Raw genomic sequence first — 27,158 nt, 5'->3', positions numbered from 1 at the left:
AAGTACGGGGGGTGAGGTGGAACTCTACTAATCTTACATACCAATTCCAGCATCCGGAAAATGTATTGAAGAAATTCCAATGTCAGAGAGGATTAATTGTTCTAACCTGAAATTTAAGATGTAAAATTTGATTACAAAAAACAATATAAAATGCTTTAGGGTATCAACCAGACTAGGGTCGTAAATTTTTTCCTATACCCTGGGTTTTTAATCCCATGTAAAATACTTAGAAACCATAAAGTCCAACTTAGGACAAGCAAAGTGAACTCTTGATACTACATTCTAATGATTCTACAGTCAAACTTAATGGTTCTCGAGTACCTACTCCTTCGTCAGGTGCTAAACGGCTTTCAGGAAAGAGACATGGTCTACTGGTGAGTTCAGTGAATGAAGACCGCTGGCATTATCACCAGGGTCAAATTATTCATTCTTCAAATTATCTGGTACAGACAGAGTCCACATTATACAGGGTTCACAAGTAAATTCTCTAAATGAATTCAAATGAAAAATTTCCCAAAGGGAATTACTCAGTTTAGAAATTCCATCATCATGATCACATTTCTATTGAGAAAGCATACAGAGCATACGAATATTCCTTCACTAAGAATTGACCGAACACTATTGTTATCAGGCATTTAGGGGTAAATTACCTGGGCAGGTGGGCTATCAGAAACAGCTGATTTTCATCAATTAATTGATTAGAGGAAAGGTCTAATAACTTGATTGTCTGGAGAACATCTGTTGGCCTGTATGGAAAATAAAATGTTTTTCACCATGAATTTATCTCTTGTTTTCAAAGATACGGCATTACCTGCATTTGGTGTGCTGGAGGGCTGGGAGTGAGAGGCAAGAGGATATGACTGTAAAAGGCACCCTGAGGGGTCCCCGTGGAGATGCACACATTCCCGGCTCCATCACTGGCACACCGAGCCCGTAATCCTGTATTATAGTTTTGTAACTTGTCACCAGTAGGGGAAGCTGGGTCATGGGTACAGAGGATTTCTGTGTATTATTTCTTATAAAACTTCATGTGAATCTACAATTATGTCAAAATAAAGTTTAATTTAAAAAACCTGCAGGCTGGGCGCAGTGGCTCACGTCTGTAATTCTAGAACTTTGGGAGGCCAAGGCAGGCAGATCACAAGGTCAGGAGTTCAAGACCAGCCTGGCCAACATGGTGAAACCCGTCTCTACTAAAAATACAAAAATTAGCTGGGTATGGTGGTGCACACCTGTAATACCAGCTACTCAGGAGGCTGAGGCAGGAGAATCACTTGAACACAGGAGGCGGAAGTTGCAGTGAGCCAAGATGGCACTATTACACTCCAGCCTGGGCAACAAGAGAAAATTCCATCTCAAAAAAAACAAACAAACTTGTATTTGCCTACATGATGAAACCCTTCTGTACACTAAAATCTTTAAGATGCTGAATCCTTTAATTCAGAATCTATTGTAAATTTTCCCAGTTAGGTTAATTTTACATAGTAACGAGAGGAAGATGAAGCAACATATTTAAGAGAACGAGCTTTTACAGAGAATTTGGTACAATGACCTTAAACAGATGATGCTAATTAAACATGTATTATTTAATCCTTATAGCATATCCTACAGAACTTCCATTTAGAAACAGCAAGTTAACACATTGATGCAACACTAAGATAACTCATGTCTTCACAAGTATTTAATTCTGATGAGTTTCCCTTGATTAGAACCAATTAGTGAAATTCTAATTTGCAAAGGCAATGAATAATAAGCATTTTTCCTAATTCTTGTTTGCAAATCCTTCTAAAAATTAAGGTAGATATAATACATGTATCTATTTATTCATAATGACTAAACGGGGACAGATGCCTTTAAGTAAGCCCTGTTACCTTTCGGAAATGAAAATCTGGTTAGACTCAAGGTAGAGTTCCTCAAGGCCTGGGCACCCCGCGGCACACCGCAGCACCTGGAAAAGAAACGAGGTTCAGGATCCGGTGGCCTCGGCTGGTTGTTTCTTCCCGGATGTTCACAGGAACCACCAGGAGGATTCAGCTCAGTTAACCATTTCAGCAAAAAAGTGCCTCGTAGACAGTTCGTAAGACTACATTTCAGGCCTGGAATGGTGGTGGAGGGATGGTAAATAAAACGGTAAAGGGTGCATTTTAATGCTGTGGGAGCACATACTGTGGGCACTTTGAGGCCTTGGAGGTAGATGTCAATGCATGGTTTAGGTTAAGCAGCTACGAGGTGGCACAGGAGATGCTAACTGCACATATTATGACATATTTTTTGTCTTTTTTTTTTTTTTGAGATGGAGTTTCACTCTTGTTGCCCAGGCTAGAGTGCAATGGCGTGACCTCGGCTCACTCCAACCTCCGCCTCCCAGGTGCAAGCTATTCTCCTGCCTCAGCCTCCCAAGTAGCTGGGATTACAGGCACCCACCACCACACCCAGCTAATTTTTTGTATTTCTAGTAGAGACAGGGTTTCTCCATGTTGGCCAGGCTGCTCTCAAACTCCTGACCTCAGGTGATCCACCCGCCTCGGCCTCCCAAAGTGCTGGGATTACAGGCGTGAGCCACCGTGCCCGGCCAACTGCACATATTATTATTTGATAGAATTTGCTTAATCAAAATAGGTAAATTGATGTTAAACACCTTTCCTCAATTCTAAATGCCAATCTGGGTTTGTAAAGGATATGCTAATCAGACAAAGTTTCTCAACAATTATTTCTTCTTTTATTATTTTTTTAATGATACATTTTTTTAAGTTTTCATTATATATTTATGACAAATATTCCACATCCATGATTCTCTCCAGTCAAAAGTTCTTGAGGCTGGGCACAGTGGCTCATGCCTGTAATCCTAGCACTTTGGGAGGCCAAGGCAGGCGGATCAGCAGGTCAGGAGTTCAAGACCAGCCTGGCCAACATAGTAAAACACGATCTCTACTAAAGATACAAAAATTAGGCCAGGCGCAGTGGCTTACGCCTGTAATCCCAGCACTTTGGGAGACCACAGTGGGTAGATCACGAGGTCAGGAGTTCAAGAGCAGCTTGGCCAAGATGGCGAAACTCCATCTCTATTAAAAATACAAAAATTAGCCTGGTGGTGGCAGGCACCTGCAATCCCAGCTACTCGGAGGCTAAGGCAGAGAACTGCTTGAACCCGGGAGGCAGAGGCTGCAGTGAGCCAAGATTGTGCCACTGCACTCCAGCCTGGCCGACAAAGACTCTGTTTCAAAAAAAAAAAAAAAAAATGCACAAATTAGCCAGGCATGGTGGCGCACACCTGTAGTCCCAGCTACTCGGGAGGCTGAGGCAGGAGAATCACTTGAACTCGGGAGGCAGAGGTTGTGGTAGGCCAAGATCGCACTACTGCACTCCAGCCTGGACAAGAGAGCAAGACTCCATCTCAAAAATATATATACATATAATAATAATATATAATATTTTATATACATACGGCATCTACAGGATCTATGTTGCCTAGGCTGGTCTTGAACTCCTGGCCTCAAGTGATTCTCCTGCCTGGGCCTCCCAAAGTGCTGGCTGGAATTATAGGCGAGAGCCACCATGCCCATCCTCATCAACTATTTCTAAATGTTCTCACTGGAACTTTTCTGCCATCTCCACCACCTGAATTTCTGTGTGCCCCTCCTGGTTTATTTGGAGGGTGTATGGGTGTTGCTTTGTTACCCAGGCTGGAGTGCAAAGGTGCAATCCTAGCTCACTGCAGCCTCAAATTCCTGGACTCAAATGATCCTCCCACCTCAGCCTCCCAAAGTGCTGGGATTGCAAGTAGGAGCCCCACTGCCTGGCCCTTCTTGTCTTCCAGCTACATGTACACCTGGAGAGGGAGTAAGCACCTCACAGAGGTGGAGCCCTAGGGAAGAGGCTCCATGGCCATGGGCATAGTAAGGGCACAAGGGGCCCACTTGTCTCTCATTGAGCGGCCTCTGTGGCACTTCCCGGGTGAACGTGGCTGGGAATGTATTCTACGCCCTTGCCTTGGTTCGACAGTGGAATGCTCTGGGTGTGTGAAGTCAGTACACCTCTGACAGGAAATAGTAGTGCCAGATATAAGTCCCAAATGCTGCTGTGCAAGGACCCACAAATCTACTTTTGAGCCCAGCTGTATAAAATGAACAGTGGATTCCAAGAGCTGAACTTCTAACAAGAAAAGGATGTGAAAACCTTTCTGCTGTTTGACTTCTGTTCTAAAAAAAAAAACTCACAGGAAAACTCAGGGAGCTAGTCAATAGCTAACACTAAGGTTTGTCAAAGCTCACATTTGTTGCATACCACAATGGAGCACCACTGTTTCTAAAGGCACCAGAACAAGTCAAAATGAGCAGAGGGAGGACATGGACGCCTAGATGGAGAACTCAGCTACAATGCTCCTTTATAAGGCAGTTTAAAGAATTCTGTTGGCCAGGCGCAGTGGCTCATGCCTGTAATCCCAGCACTTTGGGAGGCTGAGGCAGGCGGATCATGAGGTCAGGAAATCGAGACCATCCTGGCTAACACAGTGAAACACCATCTCTACTAAAAATACAAAAAAATTAGCCAGCTGTGGTGGCACATACCTGTAGTCCCAGCTACTCGGAAGGCTGAGGCAGGAGAATCGCTTGAACCCAGGAGGCAGAGGTTGCAGTGAGCCGAGATCACACCACTGCACTCCAGCCTGGGTGACAGAGCAAGACTCTGTCCCAAAAAAAAAAAAAAAAAAAAATTCTGTTACCTATTAATAGATATTAGGATGATTAATATGAAGACAGAGTTGTATGTCAATTCTTTATTAAACCAAAATTTTTTTTTGTTTGTTTTTTTGGAGATGGGAGTCTTGCTCTGTCACCCAGGCTGGAGTGCAGTGGTGCGATCTCAGCTCACTGCAACCTCCACCTCCCGAGTTCAAGCAATTCTGTCTCAGCCTCCCAAGTAGCTGGGATTACAAGTGCATGCTTGGCTAATTTTTGTATTTTAGTAGACACAGGGTTTCACCATGTTGGCCAGGCTGATATCAAACTCCTGACCTCATGTGATCTGCCTGCCTTAGCCTCACAAAGTGCCGGGATTACAGGCGTGAGCCACCACGCCCAACCTTAAACTTTTTTTTCAGACAGGGTCTGACTCTTGTTGCCCAGGCTCCCTGCAACCTCCGCCTCCCGGGTTCCAGCGATTCTCCTGCCTCAGCCACCCAAGTACCTAGGATTACAGGCATGCGCCACCACGCCCAAAGTTTTTGTATCTTAAGTAGAGACGGGGTTTCACCATGTTGGCCAAGCTGGTCTTGAACTCCTGATGTCAGGTGATCCACCCACTTCAGCCTCCCAAAGTGCTGGAATTACAGGCATGAGCCACCACGCCTAGCTAAACCAAACATTTTTAATTGCTTATTAATGTGTAATAAACCAAAGACAGACAATTACCTCAGCCCACGTTATTCCTGTTCGGTTGAGGACTAACACCTTCAGTGCAGAAAACGTTCCAGTTAGAGGTGCTGAACCAGAGGGAAATTTTAGTTTATTTTCACTGTGTAGAAAAAGAAGATACAATATACTTATTTCTATACAGTAAACCCAACTGAAATAGTCAGTAAAAGCAACAATTTGGGCTTCGATCTAAGGAGTTTGATTTGTTTCAACCTTAAAATGGAATTACATTAAAAAAATCACTTTTTTAATGATTCAAGTGAATCAAGACTACCTAATTTTTAACATTTACAACGTAAAACTTTTTGGTATCGGTTGTGTAAAGATGCTGTCACAGGATAAAGGCAGCTGTATGTGGCTGCAGCTTCGTAAACCCAAAACTCAGGCATCACTCTGCACATGGCAAAACAGTCCCCCATTCTCCAGTCTTACTGACACACTAAATCGTGGGCTAGAATTTTGCTTCTCTAAACATAGTCTGCCCTTTGGCTAGGAGGACGGGTAAAATCATTGCCCTTTAAATTCTTTCTTAAGAGCTCAATCTCAGAAAGTACTCAATCTTGACAGTCACTTTGCAAGAAGATATTATTAAAAAACACAAGCCCGGCCTGGTACAGTGGCTCACACCTGAAATCCCGGCACTTTGGGAGGCCGACGTGGTCAGATCATGAGGTCAAGAGATTGAGACCATCCTGGCCAACACAGTGAAACCCCATCTCTACTAAAATTAGCTGGACGTGGTGGTCCATGCCTGTAGTCCCAGCTACTCAAGAGGCTGAGGCAGGAGAATCGCTTGAACTTGGGAGGTGGAGGCTGCATTGAGCCAAGATCAAGCCACTGCACTCCAGCCTGGCAACAGAGTAAGACTACGTCTCAAAAAAAGAACAAAAAACCCCACTGTAAGGCTGGTTGTGTCGCAGGGAGCTCGGACACGCCCCCTACCCTCACCGGGAGCTCAGACACACCTCCCCCCTCCACCCCGAGAGCCCAGAAAAAAAGCCCAGTCAGGACCTACCTGATAGCATTTTGTCCCATCCAGGCCCCACTCCCTACCTACCATTCTGTCCTATCCAGGCCCCACTCCATGCCTGCCATTTTGTCTTCCTGCTTACCATTTTGTCCTATCTGGGCCCCACTCCCTGCCTACCATTTTGTCCTATCTGGGCCCCACTCCCTGCCATTTTGTTCCATCCGGGCCCCACTCCCCACCATTTTGTCTCACTCACCTTGGGCACAGCCAATCAAACGCCTCCACTCCCTATAAAACCCCGTGCCTGAGAGGAGTCCGCGTGACTTCTCCGGCCCTTCCTGTCGGACTGAAGAACCTCACCCGGGAGCCTGAATAAATTCCCTTGCATTGGATTATTTTTGTGCTGGCCTCAGTTTCTTCATTTTATCCTCAGTGAGAACAGACCTTACAGATGGTGCCGAAACCCGGGAAGGAGTTGTAAGACTCCTCTTGGGGGAAACTGACTCCTCCACGCAGAGCCGGACCGGGAAGCTGCCGTTTCACCACAAGGTAAGACTTCTGTTACCCACTACCCCACCTGCAGCTTTCAGGGAGTCCCTGTCCGAAAACTGCCGCACAGCGTCAGGGATTCTCATTGCCGTGGGGTCCGTGACCCCCGGCTTCCCTGCTGAGGGGTCCGTGACCCCCCGGCTTCCTTCCCCACAGGTCCATGACCCTGGCAGGCCTCCCGCCGCGAGTCCGTGACTCCAGCTTCCCTCCCTTCCTTCCCCACGGGTCCATGACCCTGGGAGGCCTCCCGCCGCGAGTCCGTGACTCCGGCTTCCTTCCCCATGAGTCCGTGACTCCAGTTTAGGACCTGAGTGTAAGAGGAGACGTCCCTACACTCTTGTTCTCTCCCCATGAGGGGTTTCTTAGGGTCAGGAATTTGAGGGAGACGTCCCCACTTTCCTGAATCCTCACCAGCAACCGAGGTGTTGGTACTCAGAAGCCCTGTTTAAGCAGCCCTACCTCACAGCAGAGTCAAACCCCTGGCTTATACCAAATTTGTTGTTTTAAATTAGCCCATTTGGCATAAAAGGCTCCCATTTTTAAAAAACTGTATTTTCGGCTTCTTTCTTTTTCTGTCTCTCTCTTAGCTTTCTCTCTTTCTCCCTCTCAAAATGGTGGCTGTACCATGCCCTTAAGATGGCGGCCACTTCTCGCTCTTAGCTTTCTCTTCCACCTAAGATGGCAGCAGCTTTCTATTAACTCTACTTTCTCCTGCTTTCTATTAATTCTACTTTCTCCCACTTTCTATTAACTCTACTTTCTCCCGCTTTCTATTAACTCTACTTTCTCCCGCTTTCTACTTTTAACTCTACCATCTCCCACTTTCTACTTTAACTCTATTTTTCTCCTTTTCTTCCTAATTCCGGAGTGAGTGAGTGAGTGAATTTATCTGTAGTCCCACGGCCTAACAGCTACGGGGCTTGTGTGGGCCTCAACCCGCAGTTCAACGGGGACGTGGCCAGGAAGGCATCAGACTGGTCTCCCATCTGGGGGGCACCCACCCTTTGTTTGTCAGTCTTGTATGTAGTGCTGTCTTTATTGTAGCCATGTGGCAGATAGCCCTGGCCACGTCTTTTTATGTTTTCTTCCTAATTATGATCATTGTAAACGTGCAGGCTTTCTGGTATCTTCGTTCCCAACCCACCCTCTGTTCCTCTTGCACCACTGCCCAGGTGCTTCTAGCCAAAGAAACCTCCTCTTCACCCTTAGCCCCTCCACCTTCCTTCTCTTCCTTTTCTGACCCTGATGCATCTGAGGAACTCTCCTTTCTGCTGGCCCAACCCAATAATCCTCTGCCTTATGACAAACCTCAAACCCCTTCAGCTCCTCCACCTCCTAATTACAACCTGGCCTCTCCTGTTAGTGCTCACACCTGCTCACATGGTGCTCCCAACGACGAGGCCTCCCTCCTTTGCCCCCTCTGCGAGGTGGCCGGAGCAGAGGGCATTGTCCGAGTGCACATTCCCTTCTCCCTCTCCGACCTATCGGCCATTGAGAAATGCCTAGGTTCTTTTTCCATCAACCCTACTGCTTACACCAAGGAATTCCATTACCTTACTCAGGCATATGATTTAACCTGGTATGACATGTTTGTAATCCTTTCCTCCACCCACACCCCAGACGAGCGTAACCAGATTTTTACAGCAGCCTGGGAACACGCTAATCAGGTACATCTGACTGATAACCAGATGCCAGTAGGTGCGGCAGCAGTCCCAGAGGCCGACCCTAATTGGGACTATCAGGACGGTCGAGATGGCCGCCGCCGCCGAGACCAGATGCTACAGTGCCTCCTGGCGGGCATGCAAAATGCAGCCCAAAAGGTAGTCAATTACGATAAGTTAAGGGAAATAACTAAGGGACCTGATGAAAACCCAGCCGTCTTCCTTGACCGCTTAACTAATGCTATGATCCTCCATACACGGCTGGATCCGGCCTCCTCAGTAGGAGCTACAGTCCTAGCCACCCATTTTATCTCCCAGTCGGCGGCTGATATAAGGAGAAAACTTAAAAAAGCTGAGGAGGGCCCCCAGACTCCCATGCGAGACCTGGTAAACATGGTATTTAAAGTTTTTAATGGCCGAGAGGATAAGGCTGAGGTCACCCGACAGGCCCACTTAAGGCAGAAGGTTGGCCTCCAAACCCAAGCTCTTGTAGCAGCCCTGAGGCCAGCAGCCCACCAAACATCTGGTGAGGGAGGTCCATCAAAACCCTTCCAAAATGTTTTAAGGGCCCCGCCCGGGTCCTGTTATAGATGTGGGCAAGAAAGACACTGGGCCCAGGAGTGCCCCTGTCCTCGGCCACCCCCTGGACCTTGCCCAAATTGCAAACGAACTGGACACTGGAAGGTTGATTGCCCGTCCCGGACCAAAGCCCACTCCCCGCAGCTCTATGTGGGGAGCAGGCCAGTCTGCAGGAGGCAGTCCCTTTACCTGAATTTCTTGGCCTTCTGGATGACTGATGCAGCCCGGACTCGAGGACTCCCATCACCCTTGCCCAGGGTAACGCTGCAGGTAGCGGGTAAATCCATTTCCTTCTTAGTGGACACAGGGGCTACCTACTCTGTATTACCTTCCTACTCAGGGCCTAGCATACTTTCCCAGGTCTTGGTCATGGGAGTCAATGGAAGGCTTTCCTATCCCAACCAAACCCCTTCCCTAACCTGTCTCCTCGAAGGACACTCCTTCTCTCACTCCTTTTTAATCATACCCTCATGCCCAGTTCCCTTGCTAGGAAGAGATAATTCTCCAGACTGTAGGGGCCACCCTCCAACTCACTAATCTCACATACACAAAGTCAAACCCCTCACATACACACCTCCTACTGTCTCTCCTAACTGAGACTACACCCTGTCTTAACCCTTTGCCTCAACCCCCTATCCCTCCCGATATAGTCAATCCCTTGGTGTGGGATACTTCCAAGCCTGTAGTGGCAAGACATCACACACCAGTTAAAATATTTCTCAAGAATCCTACTCACTTTCCCTCACGTCTGCAGTTTCCCATTTCAAAGACCCACCATCAGGGCCTGAAGCCCATCATCACTCGACTCCTAGCCCAGGGACTCCTTATACCCACCAGTTCCCCTTGTAACACTCCTATATTGCCAGTTCAAAAGCCGTCCGGTGACTATCGCTTGGTTCAGGACCTACGCCTTATCAACGAGGCGGTAGTACCCCTGAACCCGGTGGTCCCAAACCCATATACCTTGTTACCTAACATTCCCTCCAATACCTCCCACTTCACAGTTCTGGACCTCAAGGATGCCTTCTTTACCATCCCTCTACACCCTGAGTCGTATTTTCTCTTTGCCTTCACCTGGACTGATCCGGACACCAATTTGGCACAACAGCTTACCTGGACAGTTTTGCCCCAAGGATTCAGAGACAGTCCCCATATTTTTGGGCAGGCCTTGGCGGCTGATCTCAGCTCCTGCCCTCTCCAACCCAGTTTCCTCCTACAATATGTGGACGACCTTTTACTCTGTAGTCCCTCCCTCTCCCTGTCTCAACAGCATACAGCCACTCTTCTTAACTTTCTGGGATCTAAAGGATACCGAGTATCCCCTTCCAAAGCGCAGTTGTCAGTCACCTTGTTTACTTAGGCATATGCCTCACCCCTACAACCAAGAACCTGACAACAGACCGGAAAAAGGCACTCCCTTCATTACAGCCTCCAGAAACGGCAGACCAAATCCTCTCCTTTTTAGGGTTTGTAGGATTTTTCCGACATTGGATACCTAATTTTGCCTCTTTAGCTAAACCTCTGTATATAGCAGCTAAAGACACACCTACTGAACCCCTCTCTCACCCTGGAGTAGTAAAACAGGCTTTCAAAGCACTACAAACTGCCCTGTCCACGGCACCTCCGCTCCAGTTACCTGATCTCAATCGTCCCTTCCATTTGTTTACTGACGAAAAACAGGGAATTGCAGTTGAAGTCTTAACTCAGCCCCTAGGCCCTGTATATCGTCTAGTAGCCTACTTATCAAAGCAACTTGATCCCACGGTCAGAGGATGGCAGCCTTGCCTGTGGGCTTTGGGAGCGGCAACAGAACTCACTAAGGAATCCCTAAAACTTACCTTAGACCAGCGGATCTTGGTATTTTCTCCCCATCAGCTCACTGACCTTCTCTCTCATAAGTCTCTCGCACACCTAGGACCTTCCCGGTTACAAGAGTTTCACTTACTTTTCATTGAAAATCCTTCAGTTAGTCTTCATCCTTCTTCTCCACTCAATCCTGCTACTTTACTTCCCCTTCCATCCCACTCCCCTTCCCCAATTCATTCCTGTCCTGAACTAATAGAGGCATTTGCTAAGCCACGAGAGGGTCTTCCACTCCCCAGCCCCGACTTTACCTTGTATGTAGATGGGAGTTCAGTAATAATGGCCGAGGGACGGCAAAAAGCAGCCTATGTTGTAGTCACAGATTCAGCCACCCTTGAGGCACGCCAACTCCCTGATGGGATAACATCCCAAAAGGCAGAGCTCATCACCTTAACCCGAGCTCTCACACTAGCAAAAGGGAAATGGGCAAATATCTATACAGACTCCAAGTATGCTTTCCTTATTACTCATTGTCACTCTGCCCTTTGGAAAGAGCGAGGATTCCTTACCATAAAGAGGACCCCCCATAGTCAATGCCACCCATATCTCAAACCTCTTGTAAGTTCTGTTACTCCCCAAAGGGGTCACTGTCATCCACTGTCGGGGGCAGCGGGCCCAGCAGGATGCCGTTTCTCGGGGCAATGCAAGGGCAGATGCGGTAGCAAAGGCTCTAACCAGTACTAGACCGGCTCCCACTACAGTCCTGTTCCTTACCACAGCCACGTCACCAGTGTACACACCATCAGAAACATGGGACCTTATGTTAAGAGGTGGAACCAAGTCTGACCAGGGCTGGATCTTCCTAAATAATAAGATCTCCCTTCCATGGGAACAGGCTCCTAAAATTATTGCCGAAATCCACCAATCCTTACATATAGGGCCCAAAGCGTTACACCGCTTTGTGCAACCCCTCTTTTATTCACCAGGTTTGCAACAGACAATTGAGCAGGTACACAAAACATGTGTTACTTGCTCTAAGGTCTCAACTTAGGGAAGCTTGAGGCTACAGTTTCCTACCCACCAAATGCATGGCAACCTGTCGGCTCAGGATTGGCAAATTGATATCACCCATATGCCCACTCACAAATAACTTCGCTACCTCCTAACCTTTGTAGATATCTTTTCAGGTTGGATTGAAGCCTTTCCTACCTCTCGTGAAACAGCAGACACAGTACCCTCCATTCTTATTCAAGAGATCATCCCCCGCTTTGGCCTACCTGCCACCATCCAGACAGACAATGGTCCAGCATTCATAGCCCAGGTAGTCCAGCTGGTTGTCAAGTCTCTCAGCATCTCCTGGAAACTACACATCCCCTACCACCCTCAGTCATCGGGTAAGGTCGAACAGGCCCACGGCATTCTCAAAGACCATTTGGCCAAACTGACCATTGAGGTAAAACTTTCTTGGCCTACTCTCCTACCTCTTGCTCTAGCCCGGATCCGAGCCACCCCACGGGAACCAATGGGTCTTAGTCCCTTTGAGTTGCTGTACGGCCAACCTTTCCTGGTCTCTCATAATTTCCCGGTGCAACCACCTCCCCTAGCCACCTACCTTCCCTATCTATCTCTCCTCTGCCACTTACTCAGGGAGCACGCAGATTGTGCTCTCCCCGTTGTTCCAGGGCCTGGAGACTCGCACCCGGTAGCACTCCTTCAGCCAGGTGACAGTGTTCTCCTCCGGGAGCTCCAGCCAGGATCTCTGCAGCCCAGGTGGTCAGGACCCCACATCGTTATCCTGACCACCCCCACAGCTGCCAAGCTCCTGGGTCACACCCCATGGTATCATGTCCCGCCTTAAACTGGCACCGCAAAATGACCAGTGGAAATCCAAATCCCTGGGCCCCACTCGCCTTCGCCTCACCCGCTGCCCCTGCCCATCAACTCCTGATCTTTCTAATTCTCCTTGTAACATTTCTTCTAATATCTTCCCTTAAAGCCAGCCCCTACTATGTCTGGTGATTCTACTTGCAGGAATCCTGGAAACGAGGCCCCACCACTAGAACCCAATACAGCACTACAAGCTCATATGCAAGAAGTTGGACGTGTCCGACTCTTCAGTCGAGGTGCCAGCCGACTGACCTGTCCCCCTTACTTCACCTCTATTCAGCAGGAAGTAGTCAGGAAGAGCGGCACCCTCTATCATCAAAAGGTCGGAATGTAAGGCTGGTTGCGTCATGGGGAGCTCGGACACGCCTCCTTCCCTCACCGGGAGCTCAGACACACCTCCCCCCACCACCCCGGGAGCCCAGGAAAAAAAGCCCCGTCAGGACCTACCTGATAGCATTTTGTCCCATCCAGGCCCCACTCCCTACCTACCATTCTGTCCTATCCAGGCCCCACTCCGTGCCTGCCATTTTGTCTTCCTGCTTACCATTTTGTCCTATCTGGGCCCCACTCCCTGCCTACCATTTTGTCCTGTCTGGGCCCCACTCCCTGCCTACCATTTTGTCCTATCTGGGCCCCACTCCCTGCCATTTTGTTCCAACCGGGCCCCACTCCCCACCATTTTGTCTCACTCACCTTGGGCACAGCCAATCAAACGCCTCCACTCCCTATAAAACCCCGTGCCTGAGAGGAGTCTGCGTGACTTCTCCGGCCCTTCCTGTCGGACCGAAGAACCTCACCCGGGAGCCTGAATAAATTCCCTTGCATTGGATTATTTTCGTGCTGGCCTCAGTTTCTTCATTTTATCCTCAGAGAGAACAGACCTTACACCCACAAGCCCATTATTTCCAGAAGATGAGACACCATGGGTTGAATTACCCTCATTTGCTCTATTTGGGGGCACAACTCATTCAGGCCTGTCTACCTGCTATACTGTACACTCACCTATCTATGCAAAACTGGTTCAACTATGAAAGGGGAAGCCTAGGCCAGGTGCAGTGGCTCATGCCTGGAATCCTAGCACTTTGGGAGGCCAAGGTGGGCAGATAACCTAAGGTCAGGAGTTCGAGACCGTGTGTGTGTGTGTGTGTGTGTGTGTGTGTGTGTATGGCGTCCTTAAAGATTAAATGTGTCCTTAAATTTAGAAAAATTCAAGTAAAACAAAATCTGCCTGTGTAAAAATGTCAACTAGTGAAGGGGCCACACTGTCTGGGGTATGTACCTGGCATTCCTCTTCTCACGCCAGGAAAACTTAGGACAAGGACACGCTTGAGGAGTTCAGGAGCGGAGATTTAACAGGCAAGAGAGAGAAAAAGGAAAACAGCTCTCTCCCTAGTGAGAGAGGGAATTCCAAGAGGAAAAAGGCAAGCTGGCAGCAGATGCAGTTTAGAGTTCGGCTGGAGGAGACAGTGTCTGATTTACCGAGCGCTCACAGATTCCTTCCATCAGGCACGACGTTTCCACAGCGGGGAAGGCTGGTCACCCCACCCTAATCTTATTGTGTCAATGAACTTTCCCTTTGGCTGGCGCCATCTTGTCTGCTCCTTACTGTACACATGGCTGGAGAAGGGAAGAGGGAGCCGCCATCTTGAACGTGATTGGCACAACTGTCAGCATCTACGTCTGCAGCTAGATTTCTCAGGCTGCTCTTTGTTAGAAAGAAAAATAATTTGGGGCTGCTTTTCATTAAAAGGAAAACCTTACTGAGGATTTCCATACCCTCACTATCTGCTTGAGTAATTTCTTCTTAACACCTTGGATCAGCCGGTGGCAGCCTTAATCCTTCTGGCTCCTACCTCATTTCCACAGGGATGCTGGAAGGAAGCAAGGAGAGATGGGTTTAATTGTTCGTGAAATTCGGCAACCAGAAGTTCCTACCTGAGATTAAGGACTTCCAGATGTCTGAGCTGATCAGCAATGCGCATCACTTCATCCCATGACGACAACAGGTTTTTTGACAAATCAACATTTCTAATATCTAAAAGCACATGTTAAGAAACAGTAATTTCAAAAGATTCACAAAAGACATAAAAGTAGTTACTCTTCATTCCAGAGCATGAGCACTTTAACTTTTCATTTTATACCCTCTAGTCTGCTTGAAATTTTTTCAGGAGTATATAATACTTTTATCTTTTAAGTTATCCAAACTTTCACTGAGAAACCAAAAAGTTCATTGTCAGGCCGGGTGCAGTGGCTTATGCCTATAATCCCAGCACTTTAGGAAGCCAAGGTAGGTGGATCACCTGAGGTCAGAAGTTAAAAGACCAGCCTGGCCAACATGGCAAAACCCCGTCTCTACTAAAAATTCAAGGGTGTGGTGGCACGTGCTTGTAATTCTAGCTACTCAGAAGGTTGAGGCATGAGAATCTCTAGAGCCCAGGAAGCGGAGGTTGCAGTGAGCGGAGATTGTGCCACTGTACTCCAGCCTGGGGGACAGAGTGAGACTGTCTCAAAAAACTAAAAATAAATTAAAAGTTCATTGTCATAGATTCAAAACTTGAGACAAGCATCTACAATCAAATGAAAAGGAACCAAATGTCATAACGCTAAACCATCCTTGAGCCATCCATCAAAAGGAGAGGAGAAAAGCAGTGAGGGTAACTATGATTTCTTAAGCACCTGAGGTGTACAGGCAGGCCTTGCCCTCGGCACTGATGAGCAGCCACAAGCCTCACCCCAGCACATGACCTTCTACGGGGCACCATTACCATAGGAATCTCCAGATAAATAGCATCTACAGGGGAAAGAATAGTGGCCAACTTGGGACACGTGTTCAAAAGTGCATGACGTAGGAACTGAAAAGGTGTCTGGTAGCCTGGAGGCAGTTGTAATAGTATCACCCAACTGCTCGTGGTACAGGGATACAGAGAGGATAACACAGTAGGGCAGGAAAAGCAAAGCCGATGGGCAACACAAGTCGGGGTGAAGGGCGAGGTGCAGGAGCAGTGCCATCAGGAAGGGGCACAGCTTAGCCAGGTCCCTGCAGAGAAAGACAGAGAAGCTTGCAGCAGGACCAAGCCAACTAGTGGAGGAGGCTACACTCTTATCTGATATGTGTATGTGTGGAAATTATTCAGCGCACTCTTCTATTCTGCAAGTAATCATTTAGGGCCCGACAGACAAGGGACAACAGCAAAGGCCCTGGGGTGAGAAGGAGCTCAGCCTATGACAGGAACTGCCAGTACCTCTGCGACTGGAGCAGATGGGCTAGGGCTACTAGAAACGAGGTCACAAGGGACAAGGGGCCAGGCCATATCACAAAGGGCCTTGCAGGCCACTTCAAAGTCTTTGCTAGTCTCTGCTCCAAATGGGAGGTGTTGGAGGCTTTGGAGCAGCGAAAGATGACCTGGGTCTTTTAAAAAGCATTCTGCTTTGACTTGGATCTCTATTATGTAAAGAAAAAAAAAAGTAAAAGTCACTGTGCTGCTGAGTTGAGCACACACTGCAGGGAAGCAAAGGAGGGCAGGGAGTCTCCAGGAGGCGAGAGCAAACTAGCAGCACGAGAGCGCAAAACACGTCAGAGGGGGCATCTGACTCTGGAAGTGGAGCTCACAGAATTTCCCAATGGATTTAGGTGCAGGGCATGGGAGAAGGGGAGTGTCAAGGACAACTCCAAGATCTGTGGCCTGTGCAACTGGAACTGTCATTTACTACAAGGGAAAAGACTACAGGATGAGTAGGTATGAAGGGTCTTAGTTCTGACATGCTAAATCTGAGATGGTCATTAGATAGCCAGACAGAGGTATCAAAGCAGCAGCTTGAGACAGATGTGGAAGGGGGCAGGCCATGAAGGAGGGCCAGCCACACCCTAGAAGGTCTCCCAAGAAGCCAGGCCTCCCAAGTCTGAGCCTCGAGGTACATCCAATACTCTGCAACCAGAGAAATGTCCCACAGAAGCGACTGAGGAGGAGTGGCCAGCGACAGAAGAAGAGCTCTAAGATCCAGGCTGGGCACAGTGGCTCACGCCTGTAACCCCAGCACTTTGAGAGGCCGAGGCAAACAGATCACCTGAGGTCAGGAGTTTGAAACCAGCCTGGCCAACATGGTGAAACCCCATCTCTACTAAAAATACAAAAATCAGCCAAGCTACTCAGGGGACTGAGGCAGGTGAATCACTTGAACCCAGGAGGCAGAAGGTTGAGGTGAGACAAGATCGTGCCACTGCACTCCAGCCTGGGTAAAAGAGCGAGACTCCGTCTCCAAAAAAAAAAAGAAAGCTCTAAGATCCAGTAATAACAACAGCAGCAGCAAAAGCCCCCCCCCGCCACCGCCCCCCACCCCCCCACCGCCGCTGCTGTCGCTGCTAACCAGGCCCAGGTGCTATGCTGATTGCTGGGTGGTTTTCCTTTTTCACAGCAGAAGAAACAGTGACACAGCAGTCAAGGAGCTGTGTCACTGCATACAAATGAACAAGTGCGAATTTACACCCAAGTCAGCCTCGATCTAAAATCCATTTTATCCCACCCCATAATGCAACAGACAGTCATCAAACATAAATAAAACGCATGGAGAAAGTTTCTTTACAAACACCGGCATCACTCCAGAGCACTGGTTAGAAAGGAAACTGTTTTCAACAGGAACCAATTAGGAAGCTCTGCAAGAAGGTCGGGAACAAGGGAAGGACGCCAGAGAAGACGCGAAGAAAGGGATGACTCCAAACCCAGTCGCCAGCTACCTGTGCCCGAATCCTGCCAGCTGCCTGGACTACTACAGCTCAAGAGCTAACAATGGGGTCTACCCGCTTCAACAGTTGCATTTCAGCTGGTAATATGAGTAGCTACAGAATAGCCTCGATTTTGCTGTGGCCGTCGCATCCAACGGGAGAAGAATCAGTGCAGGCTGCCGAGAATTCCAGACCGGGCAAACATCCTGAGGTCCCCTCGGGCTCCTCCGCCGTCCTTGGGGACACACCTGCATGATCACTTCTGTAAACTGTCCTCTGCTCCTCCTCCTCGGGCTCCCCTCATCTGCCCTGGCTTCCTGACACCGCCTTACGCAGGCTGATGCACAGGGTGCTTTCCAGACCTGTGGGTGACACTTCGGCCACCCTGGGTTTCCATTAACCCTGCTAAATCGGCCGCTAGGCTGCTGAGGAAGGGTTTAAGACCAATCACTCTTCACTCTCTGCTGCTTCCCATTATGTAGCCTAGAGTTATAATTGTTTCTAAGGTCTGTGCAGAGCACACAGACCACCTACATCCTGAAATCAACCACAAAGAACAACAGCTGTCAATATGTGGTTGCCTCTCCCACACACGCCGTTCAAGGAGCTCCCATGGAAACACAGGTCTGGCTCCTGTGCACAGATTCAAATCCACAGTTCGTGCGGGAGGTGGCGGCTCATCCCTTCCCCTGGAAGTGCCCTGAGATTTGACATACCCGGGTCTGCAACGCTCCCACTGTTTTGAGTTCCGGTCGATTAAATGACCTCAAAGAGAGACCAACCTAAAGCAGGATAACTGGATTAAGCACCCAAAGCAATCCTTCCACTCTGGCGAGAATTCAATCGGGAACTGCAAGACATTCATCACTGTATGTGCAAATGCCAACCATAACTTGATTATCTCATGAAACCTCATTTCTTCGTGTCTTGGGGGACATTTTTCTCCAGAAAAGAGCAGGATAAACAAACATGCTGATTCTCCAGGACACTGCTGACAGCTCTGAGCAACCAAACAGCAAACATTCCCAAACCCATCTACTGGCCACATCTGTTCTTTTTTTTTGAGACAGAGTCTTGCTCTTGCTGCCCAGGCTGGAGTGCAGTGGCACGATCTCGGCTCACTGCAACCTCTGCCCCCCAGGTTCAAGCCATTCTCCTGCCCCAGCCTCCCAAGCAGCTGGAATAACAGGTGCCCACCACCACTCCCAGCTAATTTTTGTATTTTTAGTAGAGACAGGGTTTCACCATGGTGGCCGGGCTGGTCTTGAACTCCTGATTTGTGACCTCAGGTGATCCACCCACCTCAGCCTCCCAAAGTGCTAGGATTACAGGCATGAGCCACCACACCTGGCCTATTTTTTTTTTTTTTTTGAGACAGAGTGTTGCTCTGTCACCCAGGCTGGGGTACAGTGGTGTCACCTCAGCTCACTGCAATCTCTGCCTCCTGGGTTCCAGTGATTCTCTTGCCTCAGCCTCCTCCCGAGTAGCTGGGATTACAGGCACATGCCACCACGTCGAGCTAATTTTTTGTATTTTTAGTACAGACAGGGTTTCACCATGTTGGTCAGGCTGGTCTTGAACTGACCTCAGATGATTCACCCGCCTTGGCCTCCCAAAGTGCTGGAATTACAGGCATGAACCACTGCACACAGCCCGATTACCAATCCTCTGAAATGATTTGGGAATAGGCCAGGCTGAATACAAAATGCTCTAACACTTCTGTGGCATTAGCTCCTTAGCAAACTCTTTTTTTTTTTTTTTTGAGACAGAGTCTCACCCTGTCATCCAGGCTGGAGTGCAATGGCACAATCCCAGCTCACTGCAACCTCCACCTCCCAGGTTCAAGTGATTCTCCTGCCTCAGCCTCCCAAGTAGCTGGGATTACAGGTACACACCACCATGCTTGGCTAATTTTATTTTATTTTATTTTTGCAACTTTAGTAGAGATGGTGTTTCACCATGTTGGCCAGGCTGGTCTCAAACTCCTGACCTCGTGATCCCTCAGCCTCCCAAAGTGCTGGGATTACAAGTGTGAGCCACCGTGCCCAGCCATCCCTAGCAAACTCTTTTCTGCATCCACTTCAATTCCCCTAACTCCAGCTGCCTACCTCTGAAAATGACCACATATTTGCAGCACATTGGGGTCAACGGAGGAGGCTGCTCGGGGGCAGACACTGGACGTTGCAGCTACCACAGGTCCCAACAGATCCCCCAGGCTGTTTCCCCAAAGATAACTGAAACCTCAGACACACAGATTGGGAGAGTTCTGATCTAATTTCCTTCACTGCACTGTTGGGGCATTTTGCCAAAGAGAGCTATTAAACCTGGCAACTCTTCACTCAGGAAAAACTGATCAAAACTGTTATTTTTTGCAAAAATTATTATGTAGAGATCAGATAGACTTAATGAATTGGGAAAAGGCCTTTTGGTTTCCATGGGAAATTTCTTAATAGAAACAGGGTCTAGCTGTCACCCAGGCTGGAGTATAGTGGCATGATCATGGCTCATCACAGCCTCGAACTCCCGGGCTCAAGCAATCCTGCCACCTCAGCCTCCCAGTAGCCGAGATGACAGGCGCAAGCCACCATACCCAGTTTTGTTTTAATTTTTTTATAGAGACAAGGTCTCGCAACGTTCAAACTCCTGGCCTCAAGCGGTCCTCCAGTCTCAGCCTCCCAAAATGCTGGGATTACAGGCATGAGCCACCTTGTCCATCCTGGAAATTTTAACTTACCTCCTACATTTTTGCTGTCGGCAGAAAAGCAACATAAGACAAAAATAACACTAATAAGAGAAAGTAGAGAAAAGAGATTCCAAACTTTAGGAAGAGCCTGTTTTGGGGTATTAGAACAAACTGCATTCAGCTGCATGGAACCAGAACCAGAGTCTTTCCTACTAATAAGAACTGCATAAGGCCAGGCATGTGGCTCACACCTATAATCCCAGCACTTTGGGAGGCTGAGGTGGGTGAATCACCTGAGGTCAGGAGTTTGTGACCAGCCTGGCCAAATGGCAAAACCCCGTCTCTACTAAAAACACAAAAATTAGCTGGGCATGGTGGTGGGCACCTGTAATCCCAGCTACTAGGGAGGCTGAGGCAAGAGAATCACTTGAACCTGGGAGGCAGAGGTTACACTGTGCAGAGATCACGCCACAACAGTCCAGCCTGTCTCAAAAAAAAAAAAAAACACCTGCATGAGAAGGCAGACCAGGGCTGAAGCAGGGGCCCCGGGACACAGGAGCCCAGATTCCCTATCCTCTGCTCTCCCAATCTGTATCGGATGGCTTTCTTCATACTTAAAAGACAGCTGCCGAAACCCTGGGCATTCCATCTGCTCAAGACAGGCGGAAGAGTAAAGGCAACAGGCAAAAGGCAGAGGCCAACCAAGTGTGTTCCCTTTCTCTTTCTTTTTGTTTTTTGAGACAGAGTCTTGCTCTGTGGCGCACGCTAAAGTGCAGTAGGGCAATCTTGGCTTACTGTGACCTCTGACTCCCAGGTTAAAGCAATTCTCCTGCCTCAGCCTCCTGGAGTAGTTGGGATTATAGGTATGCACGACCACGCCCAGCTAATTTTTGTATTTTTAGTAGAGATGGGGTTTCACCACATTGTCCAGGATAGTCTTGATCTCCTGACCTTGTGATCCACCCGCCTTGGCCTCCAAAGTGCTGGGATTACAGGCGTGAGCCACCATGCCTGGCCAAGTGTGCCCCTTTCAAGGAGCCTGGTCTAGAAACTTCCACCACAGCTGAGGAAGTCATGCTGGAAACCTGCAAGCAAAGGGGTCTGGGAAGGTATATAATTTATCTGGGCCCCAACTGCACCAAGCAAAGCCGAACTGCATGACGAGGGACACTGTGAAGAGTGGAGATGGGTGGGCAGCTAGCAGTCTCTGGCACAGGCATCACATCCAAAGCCAGATTCCAGTAACAAGCTCTCGGTGAAAAGGATACTGGGACATGCCTCGGCAACTCCTCCTTTCTCACCAGCACAACTTACTGCACAGTTCCTCAGAGAAACTTCTTGCAACTTGCTCAGCTGACTGCATGAAAAACAGAATTCACATGGACACATAAGCATGTATGCTATCCACTGGCCCCTTAAAAAATTAAACAGCATTTCAGACATAAAAAAGAGTACCAAAAATAATATACAAATACCAGTAACCACCACCCAAATTAAGAAAAAAAGCATTACGAAAAAGATAAAAAGAGCACTACAAACATTACAAATGCAGCTGAAGTCCTCTGGGTCTCTCTCCATAACACAACTCTCCCTCTACTCCCCAGGGGTTACTTTTTTTTTTTTTTTAAGATGGAGTCTCGCTGTGTTGCCTAGGCTAGAGTGCAGTGGCATAATCTCAGCTCACTGCAACCTCTGCTTCCCAGGTTGAGGCGATTTTCCTGCCTCAGCCTCCAGAGTAGCTGGGTATACAGATGTGCACCACCATGCCTGGCTAATTTTTGTATTTTTAGTAGAGATGGGGGGTTTCACCATGTTGGCCAGGCTGATCTCGAACTCCTGACCTCAAGAGATTCACCCACCTCAGTCTCCCAAATCCCTGCTGGAATTACAGGCGTGAGCCACCGTGCCCGGCCTTCCCCAGGGGTAACTTTATACTACATTTGATGTTTATTTAATCTTAAGCATTTCTTAATATTTCTGCCATATATTTCCTTATCCCTAAACAAGTATAGCATTTTTGAATATTCTGAAACTTGATATAAATGACATTCTACTCTGCAGAGCCTTCTGCAGTTGACTTTTTCCTCAATAGTCTATTGTTCAGTGGCAAGGTCTCGCTACAGTGACACATGGCACTCCAGAACATTCCTCTTCACACCTTACAGTGTTTGTTATAGGAACAGACCACAGTGAATGGAGATACGCTTCTGGCATCTACGCACGTAGTGCAGAAGTACACGCTACAGAGTGCTTCTTACACTCACATGTAAAAGCCTCCCAAAGGTACGTCCTAGAGAGTGTGCCAGTTTCAGCATCACCAGGTATTTCTGGCAGCCATTTGTTACATATAGAGAATCTGTGTTTTCTATTCACGAAAAGAATCCAGCTCGGTGCAGTGGTTCACGCCTGTAATCCCAGTACTTTGGGAGGCCGAGGCGGGTGAATCACAAGGTCAGGACTTCAAGACCATCCTGGCCAACATGGTGAAAATCCTGTCTCTACTAAAAATACAAAAATTAGCTGGGCATGGTGGCGTGTGCCTGTAGTCCCAGCTAATCATGAAGCTGAGGCAGGAGAATCACCTGAACCGGAAGGCAGAGGTTACAGTGAGCTGAGATCACACCACTGCACTCCAGCCTGGGCGACAGAGCGAGACTCCATCTCAAAAAAAAGAAAGAATCCACATATATACCAGACTACCTGGGTTCAAATCCGAATTCCACCATCTCCTTTGGCTTTGGGCAAGTGATTAACAACTCCGTACCTCAGACTTCGTATCTTTAAAAGGCTGCGGCAGGCCGGGTGCGGTGGCTCAAGCCTGTAATCCCAGCACTTTGGGAGGCCAAGGCGGGTGGATCACGAGGTCAAGAGATCGAGACCATCCTGGTCAACATGGTGAAACCCCATCTCTACTAATACAAAAAATTCATCGGGCATGGTGGTGCATGCCTGTAATCCCAGCTACTCAGGAGGCTGAGGCAGGAGAATTGCCTGAACCCAGGAGGCAGAGGTTGCGGTGAGCCGAGATCGCGCCATTGCACTCCAGCTTGGGTAACAAGAGCGAAACTCCGTCTCAAAAAAATAAAAAATAAAAAATAAAAGGCTGCAGCATATGCAGAAGTTCACAGCAGCATTATTCGTAACAGCCAAGAGGTGGAAGCAACCCGTGCCCATACTGTCCTCAACAAATGAAAGGACAAACAAAACGCGGCATGCATATGCAATGCAATACTGTGTGAACTTAACAAAAAGGAAGGAAATTCTGACACACGCCACAATGTGGATGAACCTTGAGTGCATTATACTAGGTGACATAAGCCAGTCACAAAAGAACAAATACTTATGTGAGGTTCCAGAGTAGTCAAATTCATAGCGACAGAAAGTAGACGGGTGGTTGACTGAGGCTAATGGGAGAAGAAATTAGTAGTTAGTGTTTCAATAGACATAGAGTTTCAGTTTGGGATGATGAAAAAGTTCCAGGCTAGGCACAGTGGTTCGCACCTGTAATCCCAGCACTTCGGGAGGCCAAGTTGGGCAGATCACAAGGTGAGGAGTTCAAGACCAGCCTGACCAACATGGTGAAACCTCTTCTCCACCAAAAATACAAAAACCAGCCAGGCATGGTGGTGCACACCTGTTATCCCTGTAATACCAGCTACTCAGGAGGCTGAGGCAGGAGAATCATTTGAACCCAGGAAGTGGAGGCTGCAGTGAGCCGAGATCGTGCCATCGCACTGCAGGCTGGGCAACACGGAGAGAACGCCGACTCAAAGAGTAAAATAAAGTTCTGGACACTGGTTACACAACATGATGAATACAGTTAACACTGACTGTTAATTACAAATGGTTATGATAGGGAGATCCGGCTCCAGGCTCCCCTCCCACAACAGCATGGGAGCTGTCTCTCTTGCTTTCTAATAAATCGCTCTCCAGCAAAAAAAATAAATAAATAAAATAAAGGTTATGATAAATGTTATGCGTATTTTACTACCAATTTTTAAATGCTAAAATCATTTTAGCCAGTTAATATTTGTGCAGCTCTCAGAAGACTGTCTGACATACTGTAATTCACTTGATAAGTATTTATAAAAATAAAACCGGGCCAGGTGCAGTGGCTCACACCTGTAATCTCAACACTTTGGGAGGCTGAGGTGAGCAGATCACTTGAGGCCAGGAGTTTGGGACCAGCCTGGCCCACATGGTAAAACCTGATTTCTACAAAAAAAAAATATGAAAATTAGCTGGGCATGGTGGTGCACACCTGTAGTCCCAGCTGCTTGAGAGGCTAAGGCAGGAGAATCACTTGAACCTTGGAGGTGGAGGTTGCAGTGAGCCAAGATTGTGCCGCTGCACTCCAGCCTGGGCGACAGAATGATACCGTCTCAAAAAAAAAATTTTTTTTTAAACCTAACAACATTTGGGAGAAACACCAAGATGAAAATGCAAGGCATGAATTATTACAATCATGAAAATCTAGGGTACAAAAGGCAGCAGCAGAATTCATAGGTAGAGGGTCCCAAACTTTCTCAGGCCACAGGGCCATTGGGGTTTCAGTAATTTTTTCATGGTACTTAGGCCAGCTCCAATTAAGTATGTAGTTAGGGCAAAACAACTTAATCATTCCTTATGTCCTATTAACTCAGCGTCTGCTGGGCACTGCTCAACTTCCCACACCCTGGCATCAGACTGGACGCCACCAACTCCATTTCCTGTTCCACACTGATTTAAGAGATACTTGCTTTGTTATAAAGCAAATATTTTTATTGATGCATGATAGATGTACATAAATACATGCATTTTATTGCAGCAATCACCCAGAAGCCAGCTTTGTAGGCATATGACATCACAGAAAACTACAGGAATCTCACCAAACTACTTCAAACTGTAGTTTTCACTATGTCCAACAGATGTCGCTCCTTCCCTCTAAAATTTAAAATTGCCTGCCTTGCCAGGACAACTTGACAGAAAGCGTGAGGACTCAGATCTCAATCCAAACATCACTCCAGAGCCAAAGCCATCTCCAGGAGAAGCCATACATAATGGGTTTTTTTTAAACTTTGTTTTTGATTCCTTTATTGAATGTCTTTTCTTAGTGATATAATCTCAAAAATGCTGGATTTTATTGAGGAGATAAGACAATGGCTTAAAGTAGAGGTTTCAACTCCTAACAATAACAGCTATCATTAATTGCAGGATCTCATTTGTTATTCACAACAGCACTTGTATCTTAGGTTTTATGTTGTAATTGAAGAATCTGAGGTTTAGAAACAATAAGTAGCTACCTCTAACTTCTGTCAGTCAAAGGTGCCTTAGCTGGCATTTGAACCCAGCCTAACTCCAACAGTGGCGACATTCTACCAAGCTGTCTCATACTATTTACTAAGCTCCAGCCAACATACGAGATTGCTCCAGAATCTCTAAAATTTTACCTTTTCAATCAAGAAAGGCACTAATTATCAAACGCAACGATACCCAAAATGTAGGGTCATTTACAGAAAAATTCATGAGTTACATAGTCCTTCATAAACTAGGGGACAAAAATCTGTTTTCAATTTGTTAATATTCTTAGAGCCTGGCTGGGCACGGTGATTCATGCCTGTAATCCCAGCACTTCGGGAGGCCGAGGAGGCGGATCACAAGGTCAAGAGATGAGACCATCCTGGTCAATGTGGTGAAACCACGTCTCCACTAAAATACAAAAATTGGCTGGGCGTGGTGGCGCACGCCTGTAGTCCCAGCTACTCGGGAGGCTGAGGCAGGAGAATTGCTTGAACCCAGGAGGCGGAGGTTGCAGTGAGCCAAGATCACGCCACTGCACTCCAGCCTGGCGCCTGGTGACAGAGACTCTGTCTAAAAATATATATATATTCTTAGAGCCCATAATATTCTCTAAAAAGAGATTAGCCAATTAAAAAAAAAAATCTTCTTTTGGGTAAGAGATATTTAAATATTTGGTGTTTTTTTGTTTGTTCATCTGTTGAGACAAGGTCTCACTATGTCACCCGGGCTGGAGTGCAGTGATCATGGCTCACTGGAGCCTTGACCTCCAGGATTCAGGTGATCTTCCCACCTCAGCCTCCCAAATAGCTGGGACTATAGGCATGCACTACCACACCTAGTTAATTTTTGTATGTATATATGTATGTATTTATTTATTTGTAGAGACAGGGTTTTGCCATTTTGCCCAGGCTATTTGTATTTTAAATGGGAAAAAATATCTTCTTGCACTAACAGTAAAAAATAAAAAATAAAGGGAAGAACTCTAACCCTATGAAGCATATAGTTCTTTAAATCCAAGTAAATCAATAGGATAAACAGTAAAAACTGTTCATGATAGGTTTTTTTTGTCTTTGTTTTTGTGTTGAGACAGAGTCTCATCCTATCACCCAGGCTGGAGTGGAGCGGCACGATCTTGGCTCACTGCAACGTCCGCCTCCCAGGTTCAAATGATTCTCCTGCCTCAGCCTCCCAAGCATCTGGGACTACAGGCGTGTACCACCACACCCAGCTAACTTTTTGTGTTTTTAGTAGAGACAGGGCTCCACCATGTTGGCCAGACTAGTCTCAAATTCCTGGCTTTAAATAATCCTCCCACCTTGGCCTCCAAAAGTGCTAAGATTACAGGCGTGAGCCACTGCACCCAGCCCATTCATGATACTTATATCTAAGTGGTGGCATTAGTCATGATACTTTTTTGTTCAATTTGTAATTTCTATATTATCAACAATAAATGTATTTTCTTTCATAATTAAAGGAAGTCAATTTGTTCCTTTAAAACTCTTGATTTATTCTGAGATTTTTTTTTTGAGACAGAGTCTTGTTCTGTCACCCAGGCTGGAGTGCAATGGCACAATCTTGGCTCACTGCAACCTCTGCCTCCCGGGTTCAAGCA

General features: G+C 47.4%; 1 protein-coding gene across 1 annotated transcript in view; it reads right to left on the bottom strand.

The window, feature by feature from the left end:
* Positions 1-27,158, bottom strand: part of TBCE (tubulin folding cofactor E) — a 74,196-nt gene that overhangs the window by 11,306 nt on the left and 35,732 nt on the right. The window contains exons 5-10 of the mRNA XM_012459887.2: positions 21,535-21,623; positions 14,799-14,898; positions 5,412-5,514; positions 1,872-1,948; positions 651-746; positions 42-106 (exon numbers count right to left, since the gene is read on the bottom strand). Coding sequence (XP_012315310.1) covers positions 42-106; positions 651-746; positions 1,872-1,948; positions 5,412-5,514; positions 14,799-14,898; positions 21,535-21,623 — 530 coding nt within the window. The remainder of the gene's footprint in view (positions 1-41; positions 107-650; positions 747-1,871; positions 1,949-5,411; positions 5,515-14,798; positions 14,899-21,534; positions 21,624-27,158) is intronic.

The sequence above is a fragment of the Aotus nancymaae genome, unplaced genomic scaffold, assembly GCF_030222135.1.
Source record: "Aotus nancymaae isolate 86718 unplaced genomic scaffold, 86718_ANA_hifiasm-v0.15.2.pri h1tg000032l_0, whole genome shotgun sequence".
In the NCBI taxonomy this organism is placed as follows: Eukaryota; Metazoa; Chordata; class Mammalia; order Primates; family Aotidae; genus Aotus; species Aotus nancymaae.
The sequence above is the reverse complement of the archived record's forward strand: the minus strand, read 5'-3'. Positions and strand labels throughout refer to the sequence as shown.